Below are 18,667 nucleotides of genomic sequence, written 5' to 3'. Positions count from 1 at the left end.
TCAGAGAATTTTCTCTTAATTTCAAACGGCATTTCATTTGAAATGAGCCAAATTTCACTTATTGTGAAATAAGATTCTCTGCTAATAGAACCACTGTACTGCAATACAAAACTACACTTTTAAGCTGGAAGGAAAAAAATTACTCCCCCTTCCCCCGGCCCCTATTATTCCTGTAATAAGAACAGGCTGCATGAATACAGCAACAAGTTTAGAGAGTTTACAGAAATAAAAGAGCTCAGATGATTCTTTAGTGATAAGTAAAGAATCTGGAAATGAACTACTACGAATTACCATATTACTGTCTCCTACCTTGACCTTCAACAAGTTTTTTGGCCAACAGTTTAGAAAACCCTATTAAAATTCTATTTCTGCCGGGCGCGGTGGCACACGCCTGCAATCCCAGCACTTTGGGAGGCCGAGGCAGGCGGATCACAAGGTCAGGAGTTCGAGATCATCCTGGCCAACGTAGTGAAACCCTGTCTCTACTAAAAAAATACAAAAATTATCTGGGCGTGGTGGCACATGCCTGTAGTCCCAGCTACTTGGGAGGCTGAGACAGGAGAATCGCTTGAACCATGGAGTCAGAGGTTGCAGTGAGCCAAGATCACGCCACAGCACTCCAGCCTGGCGACAGAGCAAGATTCCGCCTCAAAAAAAAAAAAAATTCTATTTCTTAGAATACTTTTCATTACCTTCTCAATACCACATGTCATTCCACAGCCAACGAGTAAAGTGAACATTATTTGCCTTGAATATGCAAGCGACTAAGACTCTCTATACTTTTCCTGTCATTTTCGGTACATGTGTTACATAAAGTGAGTTCACATTTTACAAAATTATATACAATAAACACATACTACTAGAACAAATATCTTTAAGTAAATATGCTAATTTCTGAGTAACAGTGATGAGAACATAATCATGTTAGAAAACAATTCTCCATGTCCCTCCTGCATTTCTGCAGGTTTTATCAGCAAAAGCCCTGATGGCCCTTTTATTCTAGACTATCTTTTCAAGACTGTTTGTATACCAAACATCCTTAGAAGATAAAAATATTGTTTCCTTCCGAAGCAAAGGGCAGGTTTGTTTCTGTCCAGTATAATAAAGATAACGTCTCAGTCAAGGGCAAAGGTCACACAGGCTTACTGTCCATTGTATAAAAATTCAGATTTCTTCAGGTTTAGATTTCTCAGCTGTGACACAGCATCAACCTGGACCCCTTTGTGTTGCCTGCATAGGGCTTAGGAAGCAAGGAGAACCAACAAGAAGGTGATGCTGATGCTGCTGGCTATGCAATGAGTAATACATTTACCTGTCTCTGACCCTAGAATCCCATGACTTCAGCCAGCACCCATGAAACTGTGTCAGGATGTAAGTTAACTTGCCAGCTTGCAAGTACGGTACAATTTCAGATCCACCATCCACCATATTAACAATTAGTATATATTATATAGTATTAAAAATTTTACACACAGTGGCAGCCAGAAATCTCTTGACATGTTACACTTCTGTGGTGCAATCTCCTAATCTATTTTCAATTGGGTGGATATGTCTGAACGACCACAAAGAGACAACTTACATTCCTTTTAACTTCCCTGCAGTTTCCCAAATTTTCTTCAATGGTTACATATTTCTTTTAAAAAAATTTATCTTGATAAACTTATTTTGTAACAACTTCAGGCTAATACAAAAAATAGTATACATAAAAAGTAGAAATAACTTTAGTTTGCAAAGACAGCACATAAAGTTCCCGTTTATCCCCACTCCCTTCCTCACCGGTTTCTCCAACATTAACATCTTACATAACCATAACACAGTTGTTAATACTAAAAAACCAACACTGGTACATTACTATTAAGTAAACTCCAGACTTTATTTGGATTTCACTTGTTTTCCCACCAGTATTCTCTTTCTGTTCCAGGATCCCATCCAAATTACCACATTGCATTTAGTGTGTGTGTGTGTGTGTGAGAGAGACAGAGAGAGTGAGAAAAAGTGTGTGTGTGTATTATTTTGCATTTTAACATCCTTATTGAGATGTAATTCACATACTAGAAAACTGGTCCATTTAACATATATAATTCAATAGTACTAGTATGTTCATAGAGTTGTGTAACTATCACCACTACGTCATTTTAAACATTTTTATCTTGACAAAAAGAAACCCTATATCCATTAGTAGTCATGCCTCACCCCCATCCCATCCCCTAGTGCCTAGAGAGCCATGAATGTATTTCTATCTCTACAGATTTGCTTACTCAGGACACTTCATACAAATAGAGTCATACATCATTTAGTCTTTCATGCTGGGTTCCTTCACTTAGCAAAATGTTTTCGAGGTTCACCCACGTTGAAGCATGTAACAGTACTTTACTTCTTTTATTTCCAAATAACATTCTACTGTATGGATATATCCACATTTTACTTATCTATATGCATCAGTTGATGGAAATCTGGGTGCTTGGTTTTTTTTTTTTTTTTTCACTTTCTGACTGTGACGAATGATGCTGCTATGAACATTCAGAGTTTTTGTGTGGACATGTTTTCAATTCTCCTGGGCATATACCTAGGACTGGAACTGCTGGGTTACATACATGATAACTTTATGTTTAATACTTTAAGGAGATGTCAGACTGTTTTCCAAAGTGGCTGTACCATTTGACAATTTTTCTACATTCTTGTCAACACCTATTTTTGTTATCTTTTTTATTGTAGCTACCACAGTAGGTGTGACGTGGGTGCTCATCCTGAGTTTGTTTTTTTTAATGAAAATATTTTAAAATCTATTGTTACTTTCTAGAAAAGGAAGATTGTGTGAAGATGTAATGCTCACCATGCTGGGATGTTTCTATCCTTCTTCTATTTTTTAAAAACTGTGTTAAGTATCTTCTGTATAATAAACACTGTACCAAGCCTTAAAAGCAGAAGTAGTAAAATAGCTTGTCCTCAAAGAACTCACAGCTTACATGTGAGATGTGAAAATGTTAGGTCGGTCAATAAGCCTACCACAGCATCTTGCATAGTAGACAAGGAAATGTGTGTTCACTTGGACAATGCATGCTGTAATTAATAGAGATGGGAATAACAGTGAATGGAACACTATATTGCATACAGTATTTTCAGTGCTACATATATTTCTGGTTGGGTCACAAATGTTATATATACAGAGACACTGGGCCAGAATAACAATTTTCCATCTTAGTTCATTGTGCGTGTGTGTGCGTGTGTGTTAAAAAACAGAGAATAGAGAAGTCAGAGATGGCACACACCAGTGTCTAAGAGCCAGAGAACTTGGGAGATTAGAGCTTCACAGAAGCTGCTGCAGAGAAATCAAAGCAGATACAAAACAAAAAGAAGTTACTGAATTTGGCAGCTGTGAGCTCAGGAGTTCAAGACCAACCTGGGCAACATGGCAAAACCCTGTCTCCACAAAAATACAAAAATTAGCTGGACATGGTTGTGGGCACCTGTAATCCCAACTACTCAGGAGGCTGAGGTGGGAGGCTGGCTTGAGCCCGGGAGGTGGAGGTTTCAGTGAGCCAAGATAGCACTGCAGCACTCCAGCCTGGGTGACACAGCCAGACACTGTCTCAAAAAAAAAAAAAAAAAAAAAAAAGGCTGTAAAAGAACTCATTATATTTCTAGATTCATGATATTTTAAAGTACCCTCCCATAGATTTGACCTTTTTACAGACCTGTGAGAAGGCATGTTGCCATTTTAGAGAGGAAGAAAACACACTCAGTGAGGCTTGGTGATTTGTGGAGAGCATACATGTAGATGAACTATATTGTATTTATAGCTTTATCTGCTCAAAAGACCATAAGCTTCCTGAGAACAAAATCACATCTATTTAATGGATCTCCCCAATGAGTAGTAAGTGCATGGTTCATGGTGGATGCTTAATGAATAATCTTTGAATTCATTATCCTCAGTGATTCTGAAGAAAGAAGTGGAGAGACTCCTTGAGGATTACAGCCCTGCTTCCCTTTATTAGACCCATAAAAAACCTGAGGCCAAAGGAGGCAAAGTAATTTGATGAAAGTAATAAATATTTCAAAACAGAGGACCCAAGGTTTCCTCACTTCCAGTCCACCACAAATTTCCCCCTCAAGAGTCTCTTCTTGTTCTTTTCCCTTTTTCTTCTTTCTCCTTTCATTTTCCCTCCTTCCCTCACTTCCTTTTCAGAAAAAGAAGCTCTGTCACCCCAGGCTGGAGTACAGTGGTGCAATCATACCTCACTGCAGCCTCAAACTCCTGGGCTCAAGCAATCTTCCTGTCTCAGCCTCCTGGGTAGCTAGGACTACAGGCATGTGCCACCATGCCCAGCTGTTTTTTAAGATTTTTTTTGGAGACACTGGGGTCTCACAATGTTGCTTAGGCTGGTCTTGAATTCCAAGCCTCAAGCAATCCTCCCACCTCGGCTTCCCAAAGCATTAGGATTACAGCAGTGAGCCACTGTGCCATCTCTTCTTATTCTTTGCTTTGTCTTAGAATTCAATAATAATTGTTTAAAATTTTTTAGTATTAAATTGAATAAGTTTGGCAAAGTGTATTTCACATCTTCAAGAAAGATTTATTGGAAAATAGTCATTGTTGATTTAGACAAAAATATTTAGAAAATAAGGCACTACTGAAATGACACAAGTAAAATATGAAACTGGATACCAATTTTTTTAAATATCAAAATGCTGTAACTGAAAAAAAAACTGCTGTTTGTTTGTTGTTGGCTCTGTCAATTACTAGGATCCTGTGGTTTTAATCACCAACAGTTAATTAACAATGATTTCCTGAGGAGGCTTACTGTCTCTAAGAACACAAGAAACTTAAGCAAATCTGAGATGATGCACTTTCAGGCAAGTTCTCTCTTCTGAATTAGGCTTCATTCATAAACATTTAAAAGTAAAACCAACACTGAAGAACAATAACATTTCCGATAATTCAGGGTTTCTGCACCAGGATTGGGAAATCTAGCAGAAGGCGGCTTCTTAACGCTATCTTGCTGTCAGCTACACACTGACACTCATCCACACAACTAGCCAGCAGCACTTACGGAGTGCTCACTTTAGGCAAGAAACCAGGTTAAGGTACAGCAATAGACATGATTCTGATTACAATCGGCATAGTAGCTCCCACAGTTTATAAGCATAATTTTAATACAAAATGCCTTGGGTTATGAAGGCTTGACATCCCAAGATGATAGATACATACATACATCCTTATGAGTCTATGGATTATCAGATTCAGTGAGACAGCTCCACAAACCATGGCCTGTATGTTTGGAAACACTGATTAATTTGTGTAATACAATAGGTACACAAATAGCTAAAATCCACAAAAGAAAGTCCCCAGCATGAAAATAATTCCTGCTCAAGAATCTGGGAAAAGCTCAACAAAAGTGTTGGTATATGAGGCAGGCTTTAAAAGTGGACAATATGCTTGCGAGAGAAAGATGGTAAGGCAGGGAATTCTAGCTATACGAAAAAAGCATGAGCAAAGCAGTTAGGACACTCCAGAGCTGGACTTCATAGCCTTTCACGTCACAGACTCCTTCAAGAATCTGCAGGAAGCCATGGAACCCTCACCAGGAACATGCACGCTATGTCACAATCGGCGGTTCTTTGCACAGCCTCATAACCCAGGTTAAAGACCTTTGCTTTTGATGTTTTTCAGGAACACAAAAAGCCCAACAGTATCCAGAAATGTAAACTGAGCAAGGAAGAACAACAGGAGATACAGCTACAATGAATTTAGGCTTTGTTCTCTAACCAGGGTGGACCCTGCCAATCATATAAGCAAGGTAGTAAAAAGATCAGTACTATACTTGGCCAGTAACTCTAGATGTGTACAGATAAAATGGGAGAGTAGGGAGGAAGGAAACACACAGCATCTGAGACACAAAGGCCAGTTAGGATGAGCCTGAACTAGTCTAGTCTAGAGGTAGTGTATACCTGGACTGGGGAGCACATAAAAGGTATACATCAGAGAGCTAGTACAAAGGGCAAAATTCACAGAAGTAAGAGAGAAAAACGGGTCAAAGATCTACAATGAACACATACAGGAAATCTAGAGGGAAGAAGATGATGTACTCTATTTGCCCATGTTGAGTTTGAAATAACAATATGTCCTGCAAATGGTTACACAAGGTTTTGGAAGCTTGAGAGAAAGGCTGGCGCTAGCTTCATTTGTTCTTGAGATAATAGATGAAAAGAGCATGCAGGAGAGCCAAGGCAGAGCTTGCAAAAAGAAAAGACACACTAAAGGTGGCATTCATAGTAGATAATACCTATTCGCAGATGGTGTGGTTTGGAAAGCTCATACTTGCTGGCTTCTTACAAACACAAACAGGACAAAAGTAAGTGTGCATCAGGAAAATGCAAATCAAAGTCACAATGAAGTAACACTTCATATCCAACAGGACGGCTATCATTTAAACAAAAAAAGATAGAAAATTAGTGTTGGCGAGGATGTGTTGAAATTGGAATTCTTGTTTATTGCTGGTGGGAATGTAAAATGGTACAGCCACTGCGGAAAACAGTATAGTAGTTTCTCAAAAAAAAAAAAATTAAACATACAATTACCTTATGATCCAGCAATTCCACTTCTGGGTATACATGCAAAAAATTGCAAGCAGGAACTCAAACAGATATTTGTATACCAATGTTCATAATAGCATTATTTGCAATAGCCAAATGGGGGCAACAGCCCAATGTCAATTGATGGATGAATGGGTAAACAAAATATGGTATATACTTAAAATGGAATATTATTTTGCCTTAGAAAGGAAATTCTGACACATGCTATAATATGGATGAACCTTGAAGATATTTTGCTAAGTGAAATAAGACAGTCACAAAAGGCCAAATGTTGTATGACTCCACTTAGTACCTAGAGCAGTCAAATTCATAGAGACAGAAAATAGAATGGTAGTTGCCAAAATAGCAAGCAAAGAGAATGGGAAGTTAGTGTTTAACAGGTAAAGAATTCCAGTTTGGGAACATGAAAAAGTTCTGGAGAGATAGCTGGTGGGATGGTTATATAACAATGTGAATGTACTTACTGCCACTGAACTATATACCTAAAAATGGTTAAAATTTATTATCTGTACCTTTTATCACAATTAAGAAATGAATGTGCAGCAGTTAGAGATATGCAAGCTTGTTTAGAGAAAAGCAGTCAGGCAGCCCACACAGAGTCAGAGCCAGTAATCTGGGCCGGACGCTACCAATCATGGTCAATGTCATTAACCAGAGGACAAGCTCCATATGTACTGTGTGTGGAAAGAATGTCAAAACATGTATCAGCATTTTCAACCACATCCTGTGAAACAGCAATACCAAGCGTATCATATTCATGTGTGAAGAATATTGTGCTTACTATAAAAGTAAGCTGCTTAAGAGATGTAAAGTTGATTACAAAACATCTCCCCCTCCTTCTGCCCTATTTCAGAATCACTGATGTGGCAGATACATTTGTTCTAGTCTTGGTTCTATTCATCAACAACTCCACTATTTCTTTCTCACTCAAACAACCAAGGCAACTTAAAGGCCACACTATGTGGCTCCATTTGAAACACCGTCAGAGTGCTTCCTATAGGCCAGATACAATGCCAGGCCCTGAGTACACACATGGAAAGACATCTGAAACTTCGTTTTTTAAGCGATGGGGGTCTTGCTAGGATGCTCAGGCTGGTCTTGAACTCCTGGCCTCAAGTGATCCTCTTGTCTCAATCTCCTAAAGTGCTGGGGTTACAGGCGTGATGTGAGCCACTGTGCCCGCCACATCTGAAACATATACTGCAGGAAATCAAAAGCCACCAGACTTTTTTTTTATTAAAGGGATCCTGTTCTCATGTTAGTCTCTTTTCCAAACGTGATTCAAAGACTGAGGTTTTCAGGCTAACAGATAATAATAATAAATTGGTTCCTTATACTATCAACACTCTTCTCAGTCAGTTCTGAGACTAGGCTTGGCAAAAGATTCTGATCATCAGCAGAATTAGGAGACAGGATAGGAAAAATCATCAGTGTTGGCACTGCAAATAATTTGAGTTTAAAGAGAAAAATGAAGACGATTATGTATCTTTCTATTCAGATTTACCCTTCTGTAATCTTGAGCTGTGAACAAAGTATAGGACTGGCAATTGACTAAATGGGTAGGAAAGTGAATGGGTGATTTAGAGAAGCAAGTGGCTGGAAATGTGGAAAACAGAGATTTTACCATTAAACATCTACATCTTTTGGAGAGACAAGTCACCAAAACATACATTTTGGCTCTGATCACATTTATGACACTTTCGGTAAAAAACATAGTCATTGGTTTTCCTTTGTCCATACTATCTCCATGACAACCAGTTCATTGACATCACAGGTATTCAACATCCAAAGTTCTGGTGAATTATGGTGCACATGAAATATGGGATAATGGAAGTTACCTCAGAAGAAACGCCAGACCTATCCAGGTAACTTTGAAATTTCTGACATGAAGCCTATGGACCCCTTGTGATTATCCCCTAAACCACACCCACAATGTGTTCCTATCAGTCAGAAAATAGAGCTGTACATATTTTCAGTGGAGAGGGAATTGTCTTTGTTTCTGGCAGTGTTTCTGTTACTGTTCATATCTGAACATCCTAATAATACAGCTCATGGTTACACCCAGCCTTCCCAGCCACTGCCCATATTTACTTCCTCTGCAAATGTCTCAGGAGATCCTGCCTGAGCTACAAGGCTGAACAAAAGGAAGCAAAAACCCACCATCCGGACATAGAAGCCAACACTTGAGTCAAAGTCTTTTCAGGGAATTGGACTGTATCTGAGTGGCTATACATGTGGTTGTCTTCAATCCAGAGCCTCCTTATGTCTTTTGTTTTGTTGCAATGCGGACATCTCTTACAGTAAGCAAACTTTTAGGGAATGTGTGTTTCTCTGCAAAATGACACCATAATTAGAGACAGACTATTCCTCCTCAGCCTTAGCCAATGAGCTCGTGTGGCCTGCCCAAGTGTCGTTGAGTCGGGAGGGGATCGTCCTGCTCTGTAAATATTTTCATTCAATGTAAACAAAACACAGTTGCAAATCTTTTAACCATTCAGCTAATGTTCTGAATTACTGCCTACAAAATACTCTCTATAAATCATCAGTAACAAGAAGAATCACATTACTATTAACAGGCAGTAATTTTCCGGGTACCTAAAGTTACAAAATTAGTAAAACAGCAGTGGCCCAGGCTAAAAGCAGTGCAAATCAGCAGTTAATCCTTGATTCTGACCTGCTTTTCACCATGAGCTAAAGCTGGCTACTGAACTCAGTTAGGTGAAAGCTCCCATCACTTACCAACTTCCGAGGTCAACACTAGCTTTTTGAAGGATGCTGAGAAAAATGGGCACATTGGTACCAAAGGGCCCATGCCAACAATTACAATTCTTTCATATCCCATTTTTAGCATATGATTCATAGTTACCAACCACATACTGTAAGAGTCAGAAGTGCATGCATCAAGAAAAGGAGAACTGGGGGAATGTCATATACAGAGGAACAGGAATGGGTACGTGTATATTACGCTGGAGAACAGACAGGTGGGTGACCAAGAAATACTATCAACTTAGGTTTTATTACTTAGAAAAAGTTCAGAATAGAGGTAATATTTCGGAGGCGTTGGGGGTTGATGATGGGACAGAAGAGCTGATGTGAGGATGACACTAGCGTACCCAGCCTCAGGGAAATCTTACAGGAAGGTCTTGATACAGAAAAGCTATGGTGAAACTATGCAGAACTAACAAAGGAAGCAGGGCAGAATGCAGAAGAAGCCAAATAAAGTGTGGGTACATAACACAGAATGAGAATGCTGAAGCTAATCTACAGTGAATTATTAGGATGCCGGTGGGAGGGACTGGAGTTGTTAAATGTGGAATACCAAAGTGACAGGCTCACAATTTAAACTCTGTAATTATTGCCATATTTCACCTCATCTGTTAAACACAATTTATATAACATGATGTTTAGGAATCCATACTTACAAAGATAAATTCATTTAACCAACAAACATTGAGTGTTTAGATAATATTAATGAACAGATAAAAATGACAAACTCCCTAGTACAAAAAAGCAAATTTCCACAGATAAAAGTGGAGAACATGCACATGAAGGCTTGAGAATTTATGTGGCATAGGCACCCAACATAACTATAGTTTTTAAAACACTGATAGAAAATACTGAAATCAGAAATAATTTTGTAGAAATAATTGAAGAACACTACCAAATGGTTTTTTAGAATTGTGAGAAAACTTTGCTAAAAATCATGGGACAAAATGAACTTATATGCCCTGGTGTACCTGTCCTAAGTATTGTAGAAGGAATTCCTGCACTGAGAAAGAAGATAACAAAAGTCTAAGATAGAAAAAGAACACATATGCATGTATCAATAAAAGCCAATATGCCTATTCATGTAATAAGAGGAATTTATCAACTCAAAAAACAGGTCTAGAATAGCAGGAAAAACATGGACTTTGAAAACAGTCCAACCTGGGACTGCACTCTATTATCAATTACATATGAGATGTGAGACACTGGGAAAGTTATTAACTACACCAATCTCTTTTCCTGTACGTAAAATAAGACAAAGAGTACGAATGTAAACACTAAATGCTTGTGTCTGATATCCATTCACTTCTTCCCACTTCAGACCACAAAACCCTCTTATCCTGCCTGTGCTATCATAACGGCAGGCTAACCGATTACTCCCAGAATAAGCTTTTCAACATGTACACTGAGAGGTAAGGCAACCTCCCCACAGCTGTTAAGGCCCTGCTCTTCCAGGTCCCACCTCTGGCTCCGGCCTTCTCATACTGCTACCCCACTTTCCACTCAAGGTGCTCCCATCCACCACAATGGCCCTGTCCATTCCTTCCTTCCTCAGGACCCTGTATTCGCTGTTCATTCTTTCTAGAGAGCTCTTCCTTAGCATAGCTAGTGTCTTTCCATCCTCTGGAGATCAGCTTTTTAAATGTCTGCACCTCGAAAACATCCTCTGTCTAAAGACCATTCTATCTGAAACAGTTCTGCCCATTATTCCCTACACAGCACCCTACTCATTTCTTTCAAATCAATTATAACAGTTTGCACTTATTTATTTCTCTATTTATTGCCTACCTTTAAGCAATAATGGGATAAAGACTGTACCCCGTGGCTTGCATGGGATAGGTACTTAGGTTTCTTTAAGTTTATAGTTCTCAATGATGTTGTCTTCTCCATCTCCAAAGCAAAGAAACTAACACCAAATGTCCCCATCTCATTTCAAACTGGAAACAGGGTGTTTTCAGAACCCCTAGTGTTTATTTACTAATGACTATTTTCTGAGAAGTGACGTTTTCTCCACTGAAAATCTTTTATTATTTATTGGGCAGGATAGTACAAATACATAAAGACAAACACCTTTATTAGCTGTAGGTTTGTGGGGAAAACAAAAAACAAAAAACCACATTGTTGTCACTCAAATTCTTCATACCCCTTACCATGCTCAAGAAAACACTCGGGCTCTTCACATGAATATGGGGTAAAAAGTAACTGCCCGGCAAGTCTCAAATTAAGTAACGTATATGGAGGTGCTTCATTAAAACTATAAAACAGCAACTCTGAGGCCAATAAGCCTGTACTGATTTAGCTCCATTCACAAGGGCTTTCCATGCCCACCTAGAGTATAAAGTATCATATATTTTAGCATTATTTTAAATGTTCAATATTTCTTGTGATACTCAGATTTTTTATCCTTCTCCCCACCTGTAGGCAAAATCATAGGGTATCATGGTCATAAAGATCCTAAAAATGAGATTCTCCTAAACATATTATATGAGGACAAAAATTTTAAAACATCACTGTGATCTCACAGAGAGAATCACATTTCTGAGAAACCAAAATGAATAATATCTTGGAACAATTTCAAAACACCAAGTTACCAACTGCTGGCAGCCGAGGCCCAGCAAGTCAACCACCTGATAGTGATTATGGAGAGACAATGACAACACTCTACCACAAATCACAACTCCTCTACCTAGTGCCCTGCCCAACATGGCATTTCATTGGTTTTTGTGTCTAGCCTTCTGAGCCCATTCCTTAGCCTCACTCGACCAAAGAAAAAAATCAAAAAGACCCAAGTAATAAACTGAATTGATAAATCAATAAAATAGGTCCACTATTTCCTTGACCAAGGCAATATATTTCCACTTTGCTTAAAATGACCCTCACCTCCACATACACCCTCACAAGTTCAGATACTGAGGTTCTTTCTGTCATCTATGAAGTGCTTGGTTGACATCCAATTTCCCCTGCCTTTGCCAGAAAATTGCTAAATTTCCAAAAAGTGCTCTTTGAGCTGTCCAACATTCCCAGACTCTCATCTTACTGGCTGGAGGAGTTCTTACTAATTTTAGATTCAAGGATGCCTTCTGTGAGCAATTAGCTATTCAGAGTCTCCGCCCCCATCCTGCTTAGACACCAAACATCACTAATGCTGAGAACACAAATACAGCTATCAACAAAGTCAGAAGCTACCTCTGAAAAGCAGTCAAACCAAGCCAAAAGGTCAGCGCTGCCACCTTAATAGATAGCTTTATTGGAAATCCTTCCAAAAGAAATAAATGTTGCCTATCTTTCCCCCTAAAGAATTGAACGAGACAGTAGCAGAAAAACAGAAAAGACTCAGACAAAAGACAGAAATACTTAAAAGACAGAGGCAGAGAGAGAGACTGAGAGAGAAAGAGACCAGGCAGATGGGGGTGGAGTCTGGGGGCGGAGGAGTGACAGAGACAGAAGGACAAACAGAGCAACTTGGAAGGTGAATTTCTTTCTCTGTGATTTTCAACAGTATGAGGTTCTCCCAAGCATAAGAATCCATTTTAATGAAAGTAAAATTACATTTCAACAGTAAGTGGTCCAATGCTGATTCCCAAGCACCTACTGCTTCCTGTTCAGATATTCCTTTAAGAGGCTTACATTCACCCCTCATCCTCCATTGTGCACAGATTTCTCGGCCTTTCTCCCAATACAGGAGGGCCAGGGACATGGCTACTGGGTTCAAAGCGCTGAAACAGCCTGCAGAGCTTCAGAATGCATGAGGTGCGGCCCCCCTTACCTTCAGCAATACCACGTCCACAGTCCTGTCCACCTTGGAGATGTCACAGAGGCTGTAGCGCCTCTTGTGCCGTTCGTACATTTTGCCCAAATGCAGGAAAGAACAGAGAAAATGCAGGAAGTATATCCACTGTTAATTTGGGGACCAGTGCAAGTCCTTAGTTCCAAATTTCTCACGGTTAGGTGGTGGAGATCTCTGCCTTCCAGACTCCTCTCTATTAAAACTCTCAAAGGGGTCAAAAACAATGAATTAAAAAGAAATCAAGCAGAATCCAACTCCTTGAACTGACTGAGAACTTGCTGGTAACTTCAGAGTGCTGGAAAGATGAATGTAGAACTCATAATATAAACAATAAATACCACCTAATGCTATACTTTGTGCAGACCTTGACTGAAAGAGAAGCAAACACCGTTTCCATCACTGGCAGTGACTCCAGTAAAAAAATAAAGAATAAACTGGCTAAGCATAACGGCCGATACACGTAGGGAAAAAAACCCACGAAGGCAATAAAAATCCAGTATATACTTTGCCAGGAAGAGGGAGAGAAAGAAAGGAAGACGACGCTATTTCAAATCGATGGCATGAAAAAAGTCATTAGATTCTGTTCTTGCTTAAAACAAAAACAAAGACAAAGAAAATCTACTTTTCCTTAAATAAAAAAAAGTAGAAGCTGGGAGATGCTTTTCAAAGTAGTCTTTAGAATCTGTCTCTTGCTCACCAGGCAGTAGGGCTTGGTTTTGATTTAAGTTGAAAATCTCTAAGGACAGCAGAGTAAAAGAGAAAAAAATAAAAGACCACTCCTGCTGTACTCCCTCCGTCCCTCCCTCCCTAGCCAGCCTCCTCCTCCCTTTTCCCTTCTCTCTCAAGAACGTCACTGCTTGCCCTTTCAGCTCCGCACCCGCAGCCTTGGAGGTTTGAAAACCCGATTGCAGTTGTGGGAACATGATTCATCTAGAGACGAAGAGAAAAACAAGGCTTCCTTTTCCAACTCGCTGCTTCTTCCTCCTCCTACTCCTCCCATTCCTATGAAAAAGGCTCTGTCAGGCATTGCAAGATGCAGCTCAGTTCTTTGATGCTAATAAAGGAAGGGGGCTGTCACACTAAACACCACAAGCATGTACAACGGACTTGTCGCAAGGTACAGAAAATTGAAACTACCCAAAGCATACACTGTACCTCCTTGCCAAATGCAAAGCAATGATTTAACATGAGAAAAATGTCAGCCAAATATTGCAGTTATGTCTCTAGGATCGAGATGTGGCTACAAATGTGTCTGATAAGGTTTAAAAATTATCAAGAGTTAAGCTTTATTTTTGGGGAGGGAGAAGGGATGATGGAGTTGATTTAAAGAAAAGGAGTGGAACAAAGGAGTTCTGCGTATGTTAATATTTGTTGTGACTAAGCATAGCTGCCTGGCTGGGACTTCTCCTTCAATGTTTCTATGCACACTAACTGGGTCTTGCATGTGGGTCTGCTACTTCATTTGCCTGTTTTCTTACTATTCCAGACCCTTCTAGCCCCCACCCTATCTAACATTCTCAGGGACAGACTTACTTCAGAATGCATTCTCTCACCTGAGACATTCTCTTACTTGGATCATAAATGATTTGGGAGGGAAAAGGATGAGGAACTGACGGAAGCAAAAAGCAGAAAGGAGTGAAGAAACAAAAGAAAAAGGGATTTTAAAAAAAAAGGATTTCTTTTTCTAGGAGCTGCTGACATTTTCCTTGAGTTGGCCAGAGTAGTCCTTAGCTAGGCTGTGAAAGCAGGGGCTCAAACACCACAACAGAAGGGGAGAGGAGAGATTTAACACCTACATTTCTGTTGACATTGCAAACAAAGTTGGTGAAAAGGTTTTTCAGGAGCTAAAAAACGGATATAGAAAAAAGGTATAGATGAGTTGCCGTGTCCTCAGGCCAGATATTCAAGTTGCTGACCAGCTTAAAGGAGGGAAATATCGCAAACCCTGCTAAGAAGAGTGCAAACGTTTTCCTCAACTTTCTATTAATACACCACAGCTACAGGCTTTATTCTGAAATAAAAGCCATAAGGTTTTATCTCCCTATTCCTCACTGGTTCATCCGAGGAATGAAGGTGGACAACCCCTCCCCTTCTCATGCCCCAAGTGAGCCTTGGCTCTGTAGTGGTACCAACACGTGCAGTGAAACAGATGTTGCTTTTCATTACAAATGAGGCTACAAAACAGTAGAAACAAGATGATTTGACAGAGATTTAAAAGTTGTAAATAAAATTCTTGCTCAGGCTTATCAAAAGCATGGGAACTTGACCAGAGATTTACAAATACTTCCAAACTATGTGGTCTAGGGCACAGATAGAAAGAGCCTCTAGGCTTGAATGTATAGATAAACTGATACTTTATTATCTTTTCTGTAAAAGCTTTCACCAAGCTAGAATGGAGAACTTGCCCTTCTTCTTTTTTTGAACACAGAGCTGCCTCCCCTCTGTCCTCAATATGGTTTGTTCCTCACTGCCACTCCCTTCTGTTTTAATTAGAATCAAATGATTCCTGCTTCCAAGGTTCCCAGGCATCTGTCTCTCTAGGGATCAGAGATGGTTTAATCACCATTAAAACCCTCCTACTGGCTGGGCGCGGTGGCTCACGCCTGTAATCCCAACACTTTGGGAGGCCGAGGCAGGCAGATCATGAGGTCAAGAGATCCAGATCCTGGCCAACATGGCGAAACCCCCGTCTCTACTAAAAATAGACAAATTAGCCAGGCATGTTGGCACATGCCTGTAGTTCCAACTATTACAGAGGCTGAGGCAGGAGAATCGTTTGAACCTGGGAGGCGGAGGTTGCAGTGAGCCAAGATCGTGCCCCTGCACTCCAGCCTGGCAACAGAGCGAGACTCCACCTCAAAAAAAAAAAAAAAAGCTTTTCTACCCTAACCCTGTCCAGTGACTTAAATGCAGATAATCTATATCAATGGTAACAGATATTTTGTGACTCCTAGTGGAGGCAAGCAAAAGAAATAGGTAACAAGGTGTCTGTCTTCAGGAAGTTTTTAGGAGAGAGAAACTTGTTTCAAAATAATATAATTTTCTGAAAGAGCCTAGATTACTGTTTGAGACATATAGACTAACCTTTTTATTTCTAACTTCTGGCTTTGTGCCACAGGCTGGAAAGCTAGATTTCCTGCTCTTTCTGCATATTAAAGGACAATTCCTTACATATTCTGTTCCTTCTTGGAGGACAAATACCCTGGGTGGGAAACAAATGCTCTGGGTGGAGAAAAGAGTCTGTGTTGCTTTCCCCTCTGGATCTGCTCAGCACTCCCCAATAGAAGACAGAATCTGCAGTCTTGTGCTTTTGCAGTTGATGTGACAATTCCAAGTTTTTATCAAAAACATCTGGAATCACTGAACAGTAATTCTGCTAGGATTTTGAAATACAGCAACCAATCATTTCATATTTAAACCAGAGCTGATAGTTACAAATTTAAAAGAGGTTCTGAGTTTATTTCCCTTTTCTTTTAATTTGGGGAACCTGTAGTAAAATATTTTATTATTTACAGCCATACTACTTAACAGTAGTTACTTACAGTATTAATTGTCTCTCCTTTCTCTCTGCAGCCTCCATCCTGCCCTCTATCCACACAAAGGGTCTCAGATTCTTTAAAAACAACCAGTGCTTTTAGTCTGCCTCATGCCATAGGGCCAACATGCAATTCTTAAAGATTCCAGAAAATGAAATATAAAAATATTTTATACATCTTAATTTAGCTATAGCATTTGTGTTCATGAATTAAATTTTCATTTGATTTACTTAACTACAAGATCTAGCACCTTACCAAATTGTTTAAGCATTCTTATGGGTCAACACTGTGGCTGCTTTAGTTCCAGTTAGGGCAGAAGCCCGTCTGGAGTCTCACAGCAAAGTTTCTAAATTAGGACACCACCTAGTGGGGGATGCTGAAGACCCAAACAGAACACCAAAGGCCAGTGAATATTTTTGTGGGGGTGTGGGGATAGGGGTAGGGCTCATCTTCTGCTACTACGTATTTTTTCCTGAAACCCCAAAGTGAACATAAAGTAGCAGCATGTGAATGGACACTGGTTAATGACTCACCAATGATCAATTTTACTCTCTGCAGAGAACACAAGGTACTAAGTGAAAATCAAGGGTTCTTTGTCTTCCTAGGTGTGCCATTATCTCACTGAGCAACTTGGGAGATACAACTTTGACCCTCTAGACCAAGATTTCTAGAATGGAAAAATGAGAGAGATTCAACGCTAGGTCATATCTGAAGATCCTTCTTGCTCTAATATTATATACTGCCAGTCTGAGATTAGGAAGTTATCACATGCCATACAGTTCATAGGATACAGTAGTTTCAGAGGAGAAAGAAAAGGGAATTGAGACATTCTCTTAAAACTTGCAGAAAACATTATTCCTGCACAATGACACTTTCTACCTTTGTTCTTCACATGAAATGGGAAGGAAGGAAAAGTTTACCACAGTCAACAATTTTCATTAATCTAAACTTAAATATAGTGATCCATCCAGAGTTACACATATGTTGGTGGTAAAATGTATTCGAATACAGATAAAACATTTAGCCTCCACTTGAGCAACTCCTGTCTGCTTAGATAATAGACTGCTTCAAATAAGACGAATGAATATTTGAGAGGTGAAAGAAGAAAATACTTTACAACAGCTGCAAAGGCATTGTCTCCAATTAGGCTTTCCTTGTACTATGGCTCCAGGAGAAGCAGGTCTACTGTTCCCTCCTAGCATTCACTGACATCCAGATTTGAAGGTTACAAGACAGTAAAAAGGATAAAGGAGAAGGAGAGACCTAGAAGGCCATAACCACCATTTCTTTTCAAATTAGTAGCAAGCAGTAGCCAACAGCTCCTTTTCTTAATCCTTTACTGTCTTTGCAAGAAGAAAACTTAAGACAATTTAACTGGCAGCAGCAAACTGACAATAATAGCAACAATTAAAATAACAACAAACTAATATGGAACAATATAAGAAAAAAGTATCTTCGTAAACTTGTGCTCTTTACAGGAACAAGGTCTCATGGATCATACACACAAATGTTAAATTCTACTAAAATTACCAACAGCTTTGTGAAATAAAAGGAGGGAGGAAGGAAGAAAGGGAGATGGCAGAATCAAAATTTCAGTTGGGAAAACAGTGACAGGATAGTCTAATCTTGAGGACAAGTCTTCTGGAGCAAGATTTATTAACCACAGCATTTATTGAATACCTCCTGTTTGCCAGGTGCTTCCACAGGTACAATTTCATTGATTCCTCATAAAAAGCTACAAGGTGAAATTTTACTGTCTATTTTACAGATGAGGCAAAGTAGCACTCAGAGTTTAAATCAGTTATACAACCTCACACAGCTAATGAAACAGATTTGCTTTAAACTCAGTTGTGTAAATCAGTTCTTTCCACTACATCTTATTTTGCCATTTGATAAATCCCCCAAGAAATGAAACTATAACAGAGAAAAGTTAGTATTTGAGGAAAGAAAACTTGGGATTCATTACTCATAATCAATATTCCTA

At 39.4% G+C, this 18,667-nt stretch overlaps 1 protein-coding gene and 1 long non-coding RNA gene across 12 annotated transcripts in view; one reads left to right on the top strand and one right to left on the bottom strand.

Moving 5' to 3' along the window:
* Nucleotides 1-18,667, bottom strand: part of AKAP13 (A-kinase anchoring protein 13) — a 355,010-nt gene that overhangs the window by 111,576 nt on the left and 224,767 nt on the right. Inside the window, exon 1 of one of the 11 annotated variants that reach the window (XM_009250130.4) lies at nt 13,127-13,968. The exons of the other annotated variants lie outside the window; for them this stretch is intronic. Within the exon in view, the coding sequence (XP_009248405.3) occupies nt 13,127-13,207 (81 nt within the window). The 5' untranslated portion in view covers nt 13,208-13,968. Of the gene's footprint in view, nt 1-13,126; nt 13,969-18,667 lie in introns of those variants that run through there. 11 annotated transcript variants of the gene reach the window in all.
* Nucleotides 5,641-18,418, top strand: LOC129050186 (uncharacterized). Its single transcript, XR_008513739.2, has 3 exons — nt 5,641-5,798; nt 8,369-8,459; nt 14,017-18,418. It is a non-coding gene; the product is annotated as an uncharacterized LOC129050186 (long non-coding RNA).

The sequence above is a fragment of the Pongo abelii genome, chromosome 16 (genome assembly GCF_028885655.2).
Source record: "Pongo abelii isolate AG06213 chromosome 16, NHGRI_mPonAbe1-v2.0_pri, whole genome shotgun sequence".
Lineage (NCBI taxonomy): Eukaryota > Metazoa > Chordata > Mammalia > Primates > Hominidae > Pongo > Pongo abelii.
Note: the sequence above shows the minus strand (reverse complement) of the source record. Positions and strands in the feature narration are given on the sequence as shown.